Consider the following 18,105-nt stretch of genomic DNA (forward strand, 5'->3'; position numbering starts at 1 on the left):
GGAGTGTTTGTTTGCTGAAGAAATGATAGTGTAAATATATTTATTTTGGGGTCCCCAGTGGCTCACTTATTTAAGTTGATTATAAAGTTCAGTTCTCCTTTGTCAATAATTGGGTTGTAGCAATGAGGTGACACTGGGCATTTCAAATTAGAGAGCAAATTAGGGTAACAGTTACAACCGTTATTGTGTTTGGCACTTAATAGGTTAAGTCACACATCCGGCTGTACTACATAGGCGACTGCACTGCATGTGTGTTTTTCCTGCCTACCATAGCTCTAAATAGGTGCTGGTAGATTTGTGTTTTCCTTCCCATCAGTATACAGGCTTTCTTGTCCTTTTACTGCCCTTTCAGTGTTTCCTCAGCCAGACAGCAATCAATCATTACGTTTAGTCATTCTAACCTTGGTGAAATGCTTTTTGAATCCCCCCCCCCCCCCCCCCCCCAACAGGTTGGTTTCTTCAGACGTGTGCGCCCCCCACAGGAAGACAGCACAGAAAAAGAACAACTGCAGCCTCAGGAGAAAGGAGATGGAGGTGCAGAGGCTTAATGGACTGTTACCACTCCAGTAACTTATTGAGATTGTTACAAATGCCAAACCCTGTCTTTAAGACTTCCTTGCTCCAAGGCAATGACCACTTCAATTACTGCACTATTAGTAATGTGTACAAGAGCAATATAAAAGTGCTTTAGGAGAGAGATGCTATCATAGTATGCTGTGCGCAGCCAGTCACACTCCAATAGTCTTCCATAACTACATCACTAGATCATTTTTTTTATTTTATGAAATTGCCAGGTATGAGTGTATGTAAATTAGATGTACAAACACTCCACACTCAACACAGAGAACAAATATGATATTTTTTTTTTTTTTTAATAACAAAATGTATTGTCAATATTTTACAGTGTCAGGAGAGAAGCTGAAGTTGAACATGGTTTTATTATAGTCAGAACAAAATCATCACCAGCACAAAAGCTGCATAGCCATAAATTGACTGTATTGGTACATTTTGAATAGCCATAGGAGATTTGGCTGCATCATATATACTCTGTATAGTACTGTGTATCTGGGATCGGGGTCTCTGAGCATGCTTGCAATACTGATTTACGTTTCTACTTTGTGCAAACGTGTTATTATGCAACTCAATGCACTGACTTTATTTTGGAAAATGTGTTCTTGTTTAGCAGGAAGACCATGTTATATGCATAAAAAATAGCAGTCACATAACCTATTTTTTACAAATGAAATCATTAATGTTGATTCTTAATATCTTCACTTATATGGGTGTAAAGTAGAAGAGGAACACTTATGTAGAATGAAATGTCAAATTTACTGATGCTTTGCAACAAAATAGCAATACAATAAAACTTACTCTTACCATTGCTTAATGGTACTGTAGGTTTTTTGTTAAAAAAAAGTTTTCAATTGTTTTAGTACAATTATTTATATATATATATATATATATATATATATATATATATATATATATATATATATATACTGACACATACATTTCAGTATTTTTTTATGGAAATTTGGATCACAATTCCAAGAGACAACCATGCTTCAATTTTACTCGGCCCTACAGCTACTGGTATGTTATATACAGTAGCCAGGAATATGTCATTTACAAAAAAAAAAAAAATCAGGCTTCAGTTGCATTTTGTTAATTAAGGCACGTAAATCATTGTTTGTTTGTTTTTAGGTGGATAAAAACTTATTAGTCTGCCACAACTCTAAATATTAATATTATGCCCACTTCATTTATTAAAGGAAAAAAGATATACCTTTTATGTACTCAAATAAAATTGATGAAAATATATAGATTTAAATAAAAATTAAATATAACTTTATTAACAAAGGGGTTGGTGTAAACGATTCTTACCAGGTTTGAGGGAGCATAATTAGTACTACTCAATCATTGTGGGCTTCAAAATGCAATAAATATTCTGTTTTAAATTACAAAAAAAATCACATGGATTGGGTTTGAGTTTTTACAATGTTAATAAAATGTTTTTTATACGGTATACTAAAGGTAAAAATACTCATTTAAACTAATGTAGAAATATTTCTTGCAAAGAAAGTTATTTAAATAAAATTGTCATTAAATATGAACAAAACAGTTTTACATTACTTGGAGTTAGTGACTGTTGCTTTTCTAACTACAAACTTTACGCCAGGAAAACAAATCCATTAGTAATTTTCCCTAGGTTTTGTTAGGCTAATAAGATTTATTATTACAATTCTTGGGATGTAACTCGAACTCTAGAATGTATTTTCGTCACCCACATTGGGTGAATAGAGTAAAATCTGCTGAAATTAATCATTGTGCTTCAAGAAATTAGTTAGCTGTACAGTAGTTGGGAAACTGAGATCATAGATTCAGTGTTTTGATACCTCTTCGTAAACGCTTATTGTTTTTGCATTGCAGGCTTGGGTATTTCTGCTTTTTGTTTTTTTACTACATTTATTTATTAACTTTTTTAAAAAATCATGTCTTCATTTAATCCATTTATTTTCAGAATTACAGTTTCATTTAAATACCATCTCTATTCACATTCTGTATTTATATAAAAAAAAATATTCAAAACTAGAACCTCTGTATAACTGTATGATAATAAAGTGGATTCACTTCTGATTGACCTCATGTTAATTAAATACAATAATGACAATGCTGTAGGACAGTCTTAACAGGTTCTGATTTTGAAGGCAAATACACCACCTTGGTTTTTCGGTAATATTTACTTTCTGATACAGTAGTGTTTTAATTGTATTTTATTTATTTTTTATAACAAAACTTTGTTCATAATGAAAACTGGACACTCCATACTCTGAAAATGTAATTATGCAGTAAATCTTTGACATACTAAAGTGAAGTTAGCCGTTTTTACTAATGACACCTTCAAAATATTCAAATGTAACCTTTTTTTTCTTAAAGCTGTTTAGGACTGGTTTTAAAAGAGCACTGTCTGTGTTCTGTGAAGCAGTGCATTTCATTTAAAAAAAGACATTGATGGGTGAAATAAAGGGGTATTATTCTTATGTTTTGTGTGTGTGTGGTTTTGTTTTTGTTTTATTTACCATTTTTTTAATAATAATAATAATAATAATAATAATAATAATAATAATAATAATAATAATACACTTCTCACTTACTAAAATTGCCTCAAAGAACTTTTTTTTTTTTTTTTTTTTTTTTGATGAGGTCCCCAGTTACGAATCGACTAAAGATGTGAAGTACAGGGTGAGGCATATATTCAGATTTGCGGGGTTGAATCCTGGTCTTGTTGAGTTGTTAATATTGGCAGAAATTTCTGCATTTACCCTGGCTATGGTTGTAGAGCTTCAAGATATTTTTTTTATTCAAAAAACACCTTTATTACAAATATTTAAATATAGAAAGAAGTACCTTTAACACTAAATAATGAGTATACTATAAATGTGGGCTTAAAACATACATAACACCGTGTAACAATTTTTTAATTTTTTTTATTTTGGTTCCTGGGTAGTAAGTGTTATTTCCTAATTGCTTATGCCTCAAAAGTATAGAAAATGGCTATTATTCCCCACAAACTTTGCTTTTGTGACCAGGACAGTGATATTTTGACATTTACCTATTTTCCAGAACATTCCAGATAGATTCAGTGCTGAGTAAACTTTGAGTAACTTCTAGAACTTTCCAGTAATATAAATAGTAGTATAAATACAGGGGCCTTAAGCCCACCAGTTCAGTTTAGTTCCAGCTGCCTAAGTGGATACATATCTGCATTTTTCTGAGATGGCATCAAGAGGCTTGAAGTATGATGAGTACGGCTGGGAGGTCATAGGAGACTTCAAAATGGTGGCATTCCTGATGGGTCTCCAAGGCGGTTTTACCAAGTTTCCCTGCTATCTTTGCCTTTGGGACAGCAGGGACACCAAGGCGCACTACCACAGGCGGGACTGGCCACAGCAGACCGAGTTCTCTGTGGGGAGGAACAACGTCAAGTGGGAGCCACTGGTGGACCCCCGGAAGGTGCTGATGCCACCACTGCACATCAAATTGGGCCTTATGAAACAATTTGTCAGAGCTCTAGATAAGGAGTCGGCAGTACCTTCAAGACTTCTTCCCCAAGCTGTCTGAGGCAAATGTCTTTGTCGGACCACAGATAAAGAAGATCCTGGAGTGCAATGAATTCCCCAAGAAGCTCACTAGTAAGGAGAAAGCGGCTTGGAACAGCTTTGTCGCAGTGGTTCGGGGCTTCCTGGGCAATCACAAGGCCGAAAACTATGTAGAGCTGGTTGAGACTCTGGTGAAGAACTGGTGAATCTAAATGCATTAAATCAATAACATACCATATGCCCCCTCCCTCCCTGGGCTATACAGCTATTGCCAAACGTTTTGCACCACTTAGAATATTAGGATTGAGACACCAGAGATGGATGGATGGATAGATAGATAGATAGATAGATAATTACGCGTTTAAACTTAACAAATCAAGATAATTATTTCGCAACACCTTTTATAGAATGTGTATTAAATGTATGGTGTATTAAAAAAAAAAAAGCCTTACTGTTTATTGTGATAAAAAAATATCCTCGACAAAATCAAACCGAATGCTATGTAACTTGTAGACTGCTTGCTACATTGAACAGGACCGATGTTTACTAATCAATGTTATTTCATTCTTTACCACCATCCATGCTACAACCCACTCATAAATACATCATGCTTGTCCCCACCCCCAATTCGGTCCGTGCCCTTCGCTTGTTAACCCGGAAAGAGTCTTGTTAACCCGGACAGAATCGTTCAGCAGCGCCCGGGGAGAAGAGAGGTAGGCAGCCAGCCTACCAACAAACCCAAGTCAAGCCAGAGATCCTTTTCAGCGCGGCTTCAATCCTTCAAACAACCTACAAATATGTCCCAAGAGAGGTTTCCAGCCGCGTCCAAAAGGAGCTCTGCAAAAAATAATCTCAGGTCAGTTTTGCCTAGGGTTTCAGCATGGTCCAAGTAGTGTTCTCTGAATAAAGGACGCGTCGATGTCCATTTAGCATCTATTGTCAATCGTATTGAACACTCGAGTGGTCCTGAGCCAAATGATGTTCGTGATAAAATAATTAAAAAATAAAACAAATAAAATAGGATACATATTTTACAGTGCAGTGCAATGCAATGTTGTGAACAATGTTGATTGCTTATTTTTCTGATCTGATAACATACTATAAAGTAATGCATTGATTGAATCGAGGTTACTAAAAGAAATGTAATGCTACATTTATACCGTGTCTATGTCAGTAGTTTTCTTACATTGAAATCGGGAAAATCAACTCTTAATCTGGGATTCTTTTTTAGTTGATATATATATATATATATATATATATATATATATATATATATATATATATATATATATATATATATAATGCCAACAGTCCCGATTTCCTAGCAATATTCCTATATATTCTGCACAGTAGAGTTAGTGAAAACCAAACGCTGTGCTCTTCGTGCGGCTGATACCTCTGCTGATAACTAACTTATACAAAGGTAAGAACGCTTCATTATGTCTATTTATACTGTCAGTGTCATGATGGTCGTGTTGAGTTTGGGGGTGGGGGGGTGGGGGGGTGGGGTAACACGTCTATTCTATGATAATGAGTGTTTTTTTTTTGCGTATGACTCCTCCCATGTGTATGATGCGTGTGAATGTGTGCATTTGCTTAGCGGTACGTCAATTTTGGATAATCATGTGGCCAGAAATAAATCTGTTTTGGTGCCTCTGCTCTGCCTTGTTTTTCAGTTTAGAGCAAATGATCGAAGCCAGTCCAGGAAAGACTCCAATCCAAATGCTTCATGAGTATGGTACAAAGACTGGTAAACCCCCCATCTATTACATGGAAAAAATTGAAGGCCACGCTCATCTACCCAGTTTCATTTTCAATGTAGAAATTGGAGGTGTCACCAGTACAGGTTGGTGTTACCTTAGTAACGGTGCTATGTTAATGTTTATACTATATACAAGTGGTGTATTTTTCTAATAACTCTCAAGATGCATGTTATATGAGTATGTTATACCTACATGGTCAAGCTTCTGTGTTTTACTATTTAGCTAAAAAAAAAAATTAGATATAAATATATAATATGTAATGTGACATTTAATCTTTAAACAGGTTAAAAAAAAAAAAAATCAAATACAAATGTGAGGCTTTGATTTATTTTAATAACCATATTTGTTTTGGTATGTATATGGAAGACATCAGACAAAACGAAATCATAATATGTCGTTTGAATGATGTCTTTATTTCTGTAGTGACATCTGTTAAATTTCAAGACAAGTTTTATAGTGTGCCTCAGAGGTTGTTACAGCAGGTTTGAATAACTAACCTTTTTTTTCTTTTCAACCCCCAATGAAGGTCAAGGTCTGAGTAAAAGGGCTGCAAAACATAAAGCTGCTGAAGCTGCTTTAAATATTCTAAAAGGACAGCCGGGTATGAGGTGAGTTATTCACATGAACATACAATAACCAGTTAACCAGCGTTATTGATTCACCCTGGAGCACCAGGTGCTAATAGAGTCTGATGCCTCGTGGGATACCAGTAACAAAGCAAGGTGAAAGGAGAGGCACTCTGCTGCCTTGTGTTTCAAATGAGATGTTAATCAATAGTTTGTTAATTTTATTTTCATGCTGTTATTTACAGAAGATCCTCTGTTCTGTTATACTAAGACACTTGTAAATGATATAAAATTGACTTATTTCACATTGAATGCAAATGTATTGTATTTTGTGCAAAAATGTATACATTTGTAGTAGTATATATGTATTCAAGAATATTCACCTCGTAACAGGGCGCAATATAAAACTGTTTTTTTGACCTAGGTGCATAGGGAATAAAATAATCATTTGATAATGCTTGCAACTTGCATATCTACTGTATTCCTTCGAATTTAAGACGCACTTTTTAAACTAATTTTTTCTTCTCAAAAATGATCTGCGTCTTAAATTCGAGTACAGTATAGTGACGTGTGTATCGCCAACAAAAGATGTGACTGCCCGAGTACACAAACAGCAACGTGACTGGCAGTGGAAAGGTTCCATAGTAGTCATCCTGCGGAAAGAACACTCTCTTCCTCGATGTAAACAAATTAAACTTTTGCTCAGAGCCCACCTGTGTAGCTATGGCCATGGTGCAATAGCCTCGAAGTGGCGCTACTGCGTTCTTAAACAGGTGTAGTCTCCCCGGGCACGCCCCCAGCCAATCAGGACCTCCCAATCAGCTCAGCTCAGTGCAGCTGAACCAGCGACAGGGTCCTCTCTGTCACAAAGCATCATTAGTTTCCTGAGGAATTAGAAGAGAAGCTTTTACAATTTCAGCGTTTCATTCATTATAAGGCTCCATTCTAATCAGACACCTGTATTTTTCTATTTGCCCAGCAATACCACAGTTCACAAAAAGGGAGAAAAACATGTGCGATGTAATCACAACTGGAAATGAGGGGCAGCGCATAACTGTAATACTCTGTGTGATAACAGATGGCTGCAAACTGCCTCCATACGTGGTTTTGTTATATGAGTAAATGTATTTTTATTTGATTTTTTTCCCTCAAGTTGAGGGTGGGAAATTTTGGGCTGCATCTTAAATTCGAAGGAATACGGTAGCTTATTCACAATTTTTTTTATTTTTTTATTCCTGTTGAATTGGTCAAGCACAGCAGGTTGGACAGTTCTTTGTAGTAACATTTTTGATCATTTAACTAATTAACGAAAAATGTACAACAATCTGTGCTAGATTTGCAGTGTTCTTGGTGGAATTTGTTGCACATAAATATATATATATATTTTTTTTTACTTGTATTTATTCACAGCATTCCCTTTCCAAAGACCGAGCTGTCTGATTCTCCTAAACAGTCACAAAATCAGTCCAACCCTATTGGCACACTACAGGTTCGTGCACAGATATGCTTTGCTTTTGCTTTTCAATATTGTTTCAATATTTTACACACCTCTTGGGTCTTAAATCCATTTTGGAATAAAACCAAAACAAAATTCACATTCAGTTATTCGTGGTAGCGTTCATTAAGAGACACAGTAATTGCGTTGTATCTGTCGCTCTGTCCTTTATCAGTGCTTCCTGCTGCAGCATTGCTGATGCTCTAATTGAATGGTAATTGTGGGAACAGAAAAACAAACAAAACAGCATCTGCTTTTTTGCTATGGCAACACTGATTTGGATACACAGGATACAGGACCTCTGACAGTCGTGGCATTCTGTGTTGCATGTATCACTTGAACACTGCGATGTATGCGTTTGTGGCCTAAAGATAAATGTAAGAGCCCTTACCATAGTATTGCACCAAAGCCAGTAGTGCAGCGTTGTCCAGCATGTAACAATAGAATGAGGCATTCTTTCATCCTTCCCTTCACTACAACCAAAGGACCCAATCCTCACCATTTAAAAACAGCCCCAAACCATTACTACGCATCCACCTTTCACTGACAATAGTCACGTGGCCCGATCTGTCAATAATTTCGGTTTGCCTGTCCTATTTTCAATATTGGCACGGCCTATTGTCTTCCATTTCCTAAGGACATTACCCACAGTTGACTTGGGGAGGCCCAACGTGACGGAAATGACGCAAACACTTGTACACCCTCCATCTGGCACCCAATAACCATTCCATGTTGAAGGTCCGTCAGCTCTTTACTCCGTGGCATGTTGATTACCACTAAAATGTTGTACCTGCTGCTGCTCACCTTTTATAAAGACCATGCTGCTTTGCAAAAATATCCAAATGCAAGTTGGGAGGGCTCATTTCACATTTGGCTGTGCTGTGACAATACTTTTGGTAATCCTAGTGCATGTGCAACCGTCTACAGCAGGTTCTACTTTATGTTCAAGTGCTTTTTGAATAGTGTTTGTTACAGAGAACTGCATAATGGCTTATATACTGCATGGACCTGGTTTCAATAGCAATTGAGTGTGAGGTGGTACAGTAACTGATGTGAATTTTTTGACTGTACGTTTTGTAAAGGTGTGTGTCGGCCATGTGATTGTGACAGAGTAAAGGAATGCTGTCCACTCAGATTCAGGATTCAGGCTTAAGGATCGTTCACACTGGGGCGGCACAGGCAATTTATTTTATTTATTTTTTCGTTTACCATTATAGTTAAACTAAGTGTTTACACAGGATGCGGGGCGGCGCAGAAATTTATTTTCACTCCTGAAGCTAACTTTTCATTTGCCGTGTTGTATCAACCAATGAGAACACAGAAGCAAGCGGTGTCAGCACATCTTTCCCCAACTTCTGACGGGTAGCAGAGCATAGAAAATATGCAGACACTGATTGAAGTGGCTAAATACCCAGAATGGTGTGATCCTGAAAAATCTAAGTATAGTGAACGCCGAGACAACGTCTGGATTTTAATGTCTGAAAATCTGGGACTGTTAATTAATTTCTTCTAAATAACCCCACATTTCAGAAATGATTTATCAACGTCCTGATTTTAATCATAATTTGATACATTAAATAACATTTTAAAAACCAAAGCAAAACAACAAGGTCAAAAAGCTTAGCTTGCCATGTAGTATGATTAGCTGGCGGGTGTGTTTCGGGCTATCGCAATGGCAGGGGCAAAAACAAAAGCTGTTCAGGGAGGGGGTGCAATTCACTGAGACCCAGGATACACAGGGATCAAGAACACTAAATTGATTTGATTTTCACATTCCTAGTTCTTTGATATATACATATACAGTGCTCCCTCGCTATAAGGCTCTCGATTATAACCCGCCTTGGATAGAACGCTCCTACAGCATGTCCCCCAATTCCCTGTACTAGTGATACATGCAATATTTCTACAGTAAATACAGTACCGGTGTTCAAACTGTAAACAACTTCTCAGTTTAACTCCCTTTTGATACAGTATCTGAACTGAAGAAGCTGCGCTTGCACTTTATAACACATACATCTTATTCAGCATTTGTTTTCTAACTAAATAAGTATTCGGCCTATTACGTGATTATCTTTCCTAATACATTTACTTTTTTGCTGCGAGAGGAGCTGCAGTTTTCTCCAGGAGACGAGACGCTTCAGCCCCGTTCCAGCAGCGAGCCCATTCCCTCTTCCCCTCGCCCGACCCCCTCTTTTCGCACTTGGTTTGCCTGTCTGTCGTTTCGAACTGAACTCCCGACCACCGTTCAGCCAGGCTATTTATAGTTTAAAAACTGCTAATTATAATGATCCACGAGTGGGAATGTTACCTTGTGTGTTCCCCGAGACCCACATTATAGCGAGGGAGCTGTGTGTGTGTCTGTGTCTGTCTGTCTCTCTCTACAAAAGTGTTTGAAAAAGCTTTTCAAGCACAGGGTGCTTCGTCTTGGGACAACTGCATACAAGAATCTTCTCCAGTGGACAACCACGAAGGGGAAAAAAGACAGCAATTCCTGTTAGAATCAAGTCCATCCACACAGAGTTCTCAATAAAAGCAGTAGTCTTTATTTCATATCTTTTAAAATTTCACAGTAGCTAACACGTTTCGACCCATAGGTCTCCTTGAGAGCATAGAAAAGAAAGGTGAGTATATCACCCTTAAATAGTCATTATTCATTTCAGGTGAACAAAAGGAAGCCCCATGTCCAACTTTTTTGTAGTGTTCAGCAATAGAATAATCTTGATTATTTATTTCTAATAGCTGCTTTATGTTTGGCAATTCGTAATTTTAAAGCTCTTTTTGTCTGATCAACGTATACCAGCCCACGAGGGCACGTCAACATAGAAATTACACCAGTACTGTTGCAATTGATAAAACTTTTAATTTTAATCTTCTTACCAGATCTAGGATGGGAAATCTGTATTGCAGCAATGCGTACAATGGCCACATTTAAAATTACCGTCAGGGGGAGTTGGCAACTACGTTTTAGTTTGATCTGTTTTAGGACTAAATGAATGAACCAGTTTGTCTCTGTTTCTAGCATGTTTGAATGCAAAACTATCTTGTATTATTTCTTTAAGAGAAAAATCACTTTTTCAAATATGCCAAAGTTCAAAAGTATTCTTTTCACATCATTAGATAGGTAATTAAATTCAGACAAGTAGTTTTGTCGTTCTTAATACTCTGTTTTCTTTAAGTAAAGAGTTACAATCAAAACATTTAGCTTTTTGCATTGCTTCCTTTAAAAATATCATCATATCCGCTAAATTTAAATTTAGAGTACATTTCTTCTGATTTACTAATAAATTGCGATTCTGTAGTAAAATTCCTTCTTGCACGTAAAAATTGACCCTTTGGTATGTTTTTAATAAAATTACATGGATGTTGACTTTTTGCAAGAAGCAATGAATTGCGGTCGGTTGATTTCGTAAATACAGTAGTTTGTAAAATATTGGTTTCATCTTTGTAGATTTCTAAATCCAAAAAATGTATTTAACAGATCCGATTCACATTTAAATTGTAAATTAACATGAACTGAATTGATATAATTAAGAAATTGTAATTTTGATCCCAACCAAATCAATAGTATATCATCAATGTAGCATTGCCATAAGTGAATAAACGGTGAAAAAGTATATGTTGTCCAGGCCGGTTCTTGTAAAAACAGTAGTGCTTTTTATTTTCGATCTTGTCTTCCACTGTTGCAATGCTTGGTCAGCATGACAGCAGTGGAGACTCCCCAACACTGACAGTCGCAGTCGGCAGGTAGCCCCACAGGGACAACACCCCCCAGCTGGGGAACAATTCCCCACCGCAGACACAGGGCTTTTCCTCCTCCGCAACAACAATGAAACAATTATAGCAATTAATAAATCTTTAGGTCAAGGGTTTCAGCTCACACCTTTACAATTTTTGCTCTATTGAATTTTATCACAGTTGCAAGAATAGTCTGATTAACAAGTATCTTTTTCCATGTTTATTTAATATATAATTTATGTGACAGTTTGGAATTGACAATCTGCTGGTTTAGGACAGAATAACAAACATTAATTCGTAAAACTTTTAATTACAAGTCTTTGGGTGCACATAATCAAAAGACAGTGGGAATCTCTTCGGAAACACACGTATTCACTTTCTATTCGGTGAAGTTATTAAAAATAATCTAAAATACTCTGCACTGTAAATGTTTATTATATTACTATTTACTGCCCATTTCAGAAAAATTGTCATTTAAAATGTTCACAACATCAAAAACCCAATGATCCAAATTGGACTCTGTATAACTTTCCATGGCTTTGCACTTTCTGAAGACACTCTTGTGTTTTCTTTTGTCGTTCTTTTGCAAATAAGAAATCTGTCCATTTTGACTTGAAGCGATGCACAGCATAATCTGGATGTATATTGTACCAAACACCGAAAACTCATTTATTAGCCACTACTACTAAAATGCAGCCGCGCCTGAAAAAACTAAACAAAAACGTGTATCTCATTTTTAATCAATTTTGTTTTATTTTGTTCTATTTTTGGAATCTGCACAACAACATACATTGAAGGCAAGTACTTTTGGCAGGAATAAAAGTCTTGTCAGACAAACCCTCTAAATTACGCAAGCGCCAGTTATGAGTCGCTAGTCTGTCAAGCATTTCATACCATTCATTGGGCTTTCAGCGATCGTATTGCCAAGGTAAGTCTTTAATTGCCTGAGTGAGGAAAAATATCTTTCTGCACATGCTGTTGAAACTGTTAAGGTAGTAAGATTTGCAGAAGCAGTGTATTTGGATAAAACAGTACATCACACTGGGCAGGTGCCAATATTGCACACTTATTTTCCTTTAACATGTTATTTTGTTGTTGTTTAATTGTATGTTTGTATATATGAATATACTGTGTGTCAATTTCGCGTCGCGTTCAGTGTGAGCACAAAAAATCCGCTTGCCGTCCGGCCACACTCAGTGTGAACGACCCTTTAAATTGCATCAAACATAACGGAGTATAGGAAAGTCTTTTGATTTGTGTGTTTCAATAAACAAATTTAAAAGTAGTGTGCTAACTGGGGAAGTAGAAATGATCAATTTAACCCTGAGTTGAGGATCAGCTGATTCCTAATTTTGTTCCCTGTATTTTTTCGTTGCATTGGTATAATCCTCATTTTTTTATTTTTTATTACAACATATAACTTCACTGTTACAGGAGCTGGCGGTCCAAAAGGGTTGGAGACTCCCGGAGTACTCTGCGGCTTTGGAATCTGGGCCTGCTCACAAGAGAGACTTTACAGTGACCTGCAGAATAGAAACATTTCTTGTAACAGGTACTTTAACAATCTAATTACAAGAGGCTCCTAGGTGAAGAAGCGTTTTCATAATTCAAGTAACATTTTTATACTGTACTGATAGCAGCTTCAATTATTGATTACCTGATGAGCAGGAATTGCTGAAAAGGTAAACCTTGTCCAGTAATTACTTTTGTTTGCAGGGTGTGGGAGCTCCAAAAAAATAGCCAAAAGGTCTGCAGCTGAACAAATGGTAGCAAAACTTCAAAATCTGCCAGATAGTTCAGATACCCCTGGGGTAAGTAAACTGACATTCACGTTTGTTTCCTCTGGGATGCGGTGCAGTAGAGTTGCCCAAAACAACCTTATGGTCTTTGGTTTAGGTGCCATGCATACTAATTGATAATACTATCTGATAAAGTAAATAGTTTTGTACAACATAAATAAATAAATAATGCAAATAGGGTTTAATGATTCCATTAAGGATTTTTTTTTTTTTTTTTTGGTTAAGACATCCGGTTTCAGGTGGGAATCTTTGAAAGATTCTTCAGCAGAGAAGATCACAATGCTAAAGAGAAACCCGCTGAGTATTCCCAACACAGATTATGTGCAGATGTTATCAGATTTGTCTCAGGAGCAAGGGTTTGAGGTCACTTTCCTGGATATAGGTGAGTTCATTTTTTCTGTGTTTTTACTTCTCAATCAGTCAGTGGTTTTCTTGGTGTTTGTGTTTAATCCTATCATGCCTGGTTGGTCAAAATGTGTCAGCAGTTCACTGTTCTCTGTGAAAGGGTTGCAGACCATCCAGAAGATATACACTTCTACTGATTGATTATTACAGTTTTAAAATACATTGGTTCTTGCTCTGTAAAAATGTTACATCATCATTGTGTGTTATTTCTGTGTCGAACGTTCATAGTTGGCTATATTGTAGTTATCTTTGAAGAATGGCATGGCAATTAATCTCAGGCTAAAATCTTGACCTTGCTTGCCTGGCTGGATATTGAGGGCAGCATATTTACTTATGAATGCTGCTGTTTGCTCTTCCAGATGAGCTGACTGTGAATGGGCAGTACCAGTGTCTGGCTGAGATCTCCGCTTCCCCGGTCACTGTGTGTCATGGCACCGGGATCTCTTGTGGTAATGCTCACAATGATGCAGCCCACAGTGCACTGCAGTACGTGAAGATCATGGCAACATCAAAATAAGCTTTTAGACCAATGAACAATGTGAAGAGAACATAATCATGTTGAAAAAAAACTTTTATTTAACTTAAATTATCATGAAGTAATGTAATCAGGGATTATTTAAAATTACAAACATGCTGTTTACAATTTACAAACCTTCAAAGAAACTCCCATTGAATAAACATTAGAAAGTAGATATGGCATATAAATTACATTTTTGAAACACATTTGGTAATTAATTGAGGTGAAACAATACTTTTTTGCCTTGAATAAGACGCAGACCAATATAGAATTTAACTAATGAACAGAACATTTAACAGTAATTCAAACACTGAGGTTTTTTTTTGTTTTTTTTAATCATAGTAACCCTTACAAAGTAAGTAGCGGGGTTCCGATATAGCGTTATACATCTTCACGTGTTGCTACAACTGTTTAAATAACGTACCTGTAAATTTGTCTTTTCATTGTTAACATTTGTTTTAACACTTTTAATGTCGTTTTAAATCTCTTTTCAAAATGTCAGCTCTGGTGCACTGGGGTTTGAGATCTTTCCTCTAAATCACTGCAGATTTAAAAAAAAAAAAAAAAAAAAAAAAAAAAGGGGGGGGGGGGAGGGCTCTGGCTTTTCTGTTCCGCACCACATCATTATTGTTGTGTAACCTGTTTGATAATGTGGGCAGTAATCCTTACACTATCAGTGCACTAAAGCAGGCGTTTTGAAAAGAGCTTTGAAAGTCTTTAAAGTTATAAGTGTAAAAAAGTTGTTAGGATGTTAACAATGAAAAGAAAAATGACAGGTACGCTATTTAAACAGTTGTAGCAACACGTGGGGATGTGTAACGCTGTATTTCAGAACCCTGCTACTTACTCTAAGTGTCCTAGTGTGGCAGTAGCTGGGTATCATGGATTTTCAGAGTTTTAAAACATGTATGAATGATTTTGCGTTGCTTTTAAGTTAACTTGACTTTTGAGATATCTCTTGTAGAAAACGGAGCATGGTCTGCCTACTTGTACTTGGCAAAAAAGATTTGTAAAACCTAAAATTTTAAAAAATAAATAAAATAAAAAAAATTATATATATATATATATGGGATCAGTAGAGTTGTTCTTGCAAAAGTATTTAAATCTAAAACATGTACAGTATAATATTCTACAAAACGTCATTATTCCACACTTATAAGCTGCATTGTAATAATAAGAGTTGATCCAAGGGTACACTGTACAACTGGGAGACTGCACTGCACTCAAAACATATAAGAACTGGCACATCTTCATACCACGCAGTTTCACATCCTGACTGTATGAAGTCGGCAGTCTTCACTACGGATTCTGAAAGGAGCGTTGCATTGGCTCTTGCGCTCCAGTGGGTTAGGGAGGCAAAACCGTTGGGGACTGTTTCTCCTCATTGTACTATAGCAAACCCTGCTGGCCAGGTGCCCAGTGAGCTCAAAAGTGGACACTTGCAGGGCTAACCTGTCCTCCAGAGTTCGGTAGCTCATTGACATCTGCTCTCATTCCTGGGTGTAAAAGAGGAAGCTGGCTTGGTCGTGGGATCGGAAGCTGCCCACTGAACCTTCAGGTCTCCTGAGCTGTGTGGGGAATTGCTGCGGTGAGGGGAAACATTTACTGAACATTCTAAATTGGGGAGAAAATCAGGGGTAAAATAATTGGACACACTAAATTAAAAAAATAAAAGTAGTAACAAAAGACAACTGTGGTGCATTGGGTTAAAAACTAGCGAAATAAGTTAAAGGAAACCCCACAACTTGCATTCGGCTTATCATTGCCTTCATCAGGGTACAAAGCAGACTGGCAAACTTGTATCCTTTCCCATTACAAGCAAATTAGCAACCAGTTTGTTAATTTTGGCCAGTGTGTCTACCAGTTGCCATAGTCCACCTGATGAGGCACCCATTTAAAACGATGCTGCCATAGGACAGTGGTGAGTGTTCAGGATGTAGAGTTAATCGTATCGTGATGCCTAATGCAAGATCATCCTAAGTCAGGTTTTGATTTCTTCTGTATAAAAATGGGCAAGGAGTTACCCATCATAATGTGATAAAGTTAGACAATTTTACATTCTGGTCTCTTGGGGCGATTTTGATTGGCCAGTGATTTAAGCAATAGAAGAATGTGTATGAGCTGCTATAATCCAATTTCTAGTATAAGTAATAGGATAAAAGCCTGCATTAGGATGTTTTTACTTTAGGCTGAATGTACTGTATGTTTCTGTGTCTGGCATTGTCTGATTGATGTCTTCTCTTAACAGCACTCAGTGGGCCTCATTCACTAAACAGCGATAATGTGTTTTACCTGCTGTATTCACTAACCAGAGGCAGGCAACCTAACACGTGGAAATAAGCATGTGGAAAAAGTACCACATTCGAGTCATTTAAAAATAATGAATAATGTTAATGGGTGGAAATGTATGCAAATTAAGTCACAAAATACTGCGAGGGAGGTATTTGATGTGAAAACCATATTCACTTAAGGGCGCTAGCTTTACTAGGTGCCTCAGCGTGTGTTAAAAGTACCACTTATTGAAACCAGGCTGTGTCACAGAACCAGCAGAAGAGCTGCACAGGAGAGCAAGAAGAGGAGTCAGGGAGAGAGTATTTCAGACCAGGTACACGTTACTAGGGCTGTGTAAGGAGGAGGTAATAACTAGGTAAAAATTGAGCACAGATCATACGAGTCTTATATGTAGGGCCCTGGAAAATTCACGATATCACGAATTTCACAGAAATCGTGTATTTGCCTGCCTAACATGAAAAATATGCATTTTATTTCTTACAGTATTTTACATTACTCTTCACCTCCCCTGTTCATTTCATACTTTTATCATATAGCTGTACACAGCCCGCCATCAGTGCTGTGCATTTGTTTGCTACAGCAACAGGGTCAAACAAATTGTGGCTTCATGATTGGTGAATTCCACATACTGTACAGTGACGTAACATGCGAATCAAAGGCGGGAAGAAGTGGTGGGCAGTTTGATTCTTTTTACTGACTCGATTCGTATAAGTTTAACTGCACTAACAGGAAATAGCTAGCTAGAATCTATAGTTGGTTGTCTGGGTTCTTAAACATAAAATGAAATACAGTTTGGCAAAAAATATTACATTTTAGTAAGAATCCTGGAGAAAATATAAGAGTGAACTATTTAACATTGTTTAGCCAACAGTATAACTGCAGTCAGCTTAATAGCCTGCAATCTTACAAAAACTGATCTGCTGTTGTTTTATTTTTTTAATTATAAATAAATAAGTCAATTGAATTACTTACATCTTCTTTATATGGGGTTGTAAGCAAGAGGCTTTATTTGATTTGACAGATCCATCCCTCCCTACTATACAACATAGCTACGAGAAGCTAAATGTTGCCAAAGCACAACGCTGCCATTGATTATACTGATTTGCAACAAACCCATTATAGGCATTAAAATATAATTTCAGTATCAAATGACATCACTTTTTTAACATTAAAAAAGTGGTGTTTCACCAAACATGTAAGTAGTGAAGTTTTAATTGACTGAGCAAGTGCTTTGCTAACTTTTGAATAATGTTAAATAAATCATAGGGAGATCAAGCTGAACAAACAAATATTTATTTCATTTGCAGAGTTAAACACAAATGTTCCATTAACAATTACTTTCTCTGCTTTGACTGTCTCGCAGGACACTGTCTTTGGGGCAAGCAAGATGCTCCCCCCTTCCTCCACTCATTGTGACAAATTCAGAACCAGTA

General features: G+C 36.8%; 2 protein-coding genes across 3 annotated transcripts in view; both read left to right on the forward strand.

Moving 5' to 3' along the window:
* LOC117426837 (integrin alpha-V-like) overlaps positions 1–3,041 on the forward strand; it is a 34,620-nt gene extending 31,579 nt beyond the window's left edge. Inside the window, exon 30 of the mRNA XM_034044937.3 lies at positions 450–3,041. Within this exon, the coding sequence (XP_033900828.2) occupies positions 450–548 (99 nt within the window). The 3' untranslated portion in view covers positions 549–3,041. The remainder of the gene's footprint in view (positions 1–449) is intronic.
* Positions 3,042–4,746: 1,705 nt separating this feature from the next.
* Positions 4,747–14,661, forward strand: LOC117426518 (interferon-inducible double-stranded RNA-dependent protein kinase activator A homolog A-like). 2 transcript variants are annotated; one of them, XM_034044165.3, is made up of 8 exons: positions 4,747–4,956; positions 5,777–5,946; positions 6,390–6,471; positions 7,840–7,918; positions 13,094–13,211; positions 13,376–13,470; positions 13,684–13,840; positions 14,223–14,661. In XM_034044165.3, the coding sequence occupies exons 1-8, from the start codon at positions 4,898–4,900 to the stop codon at positions 14,378–14,380; spliced, it is 918 nt and encodes a 305-aa protein (XP_033900056.1). In that variant the 5' UTR covers positions 4,747–4,897; the 3' UTR covers positions 14,381–14,661. The 2 variants fall into 2 exon arrangements, with proteins under 2 accessions (XP_033900056.1, XP_058889634.1); XM_059033651.1 differs by lacking the exon at positions 4,747–4,956 and adding an exon at positions 5,445–5,523.
* The last annotated feature ends 3,444 nt before the right edge of the window (positions 14,662–18,105 follow it).

This window comes from Acipenser ruthenus, chromosome 11, assembly GCF_902713425.1.
Source record: "Acipenser ruthenus chromosome 11, fAciRut3.2 maternal haplotype, whole genome shotgun sequence".
Taxonomy (NCBI): Eukaryota; Metazoa; Chordata; class Actinopteri; order Acipenseriformes; family Acipenseridae; genus Acipenser; species Acipenser ruthenus.

What these genes read in the sequence shown, in the direction of transcription:
- LOC117426518 (XM_034044165.3), top strand. Translation starts at nt 4,898, where the DNA reads ATGTCCCAAGAGAGGTTTCCAGCCGCGTCCAAAAGGAGCTCTGCAAAA. An exon ending in TGGAGGTGTCACCAGTACAG is followed by an intron (nt 5,947 to 6,389) that starts GTTGGTGTTACC and finishes CCCCCAATGAAG; the next exon opens with GTCAAGGTCTGAGTAAAAGG. An exon ending in ATAGTTCAGATACCCCTGGG is followed by an intron (nt 13,471 to 13,683) that starts GTAAGTAAACTG and finishes TTTTTGGTTAAG; the next exon opens with ACATCCGGTTTCAGGTGGGA.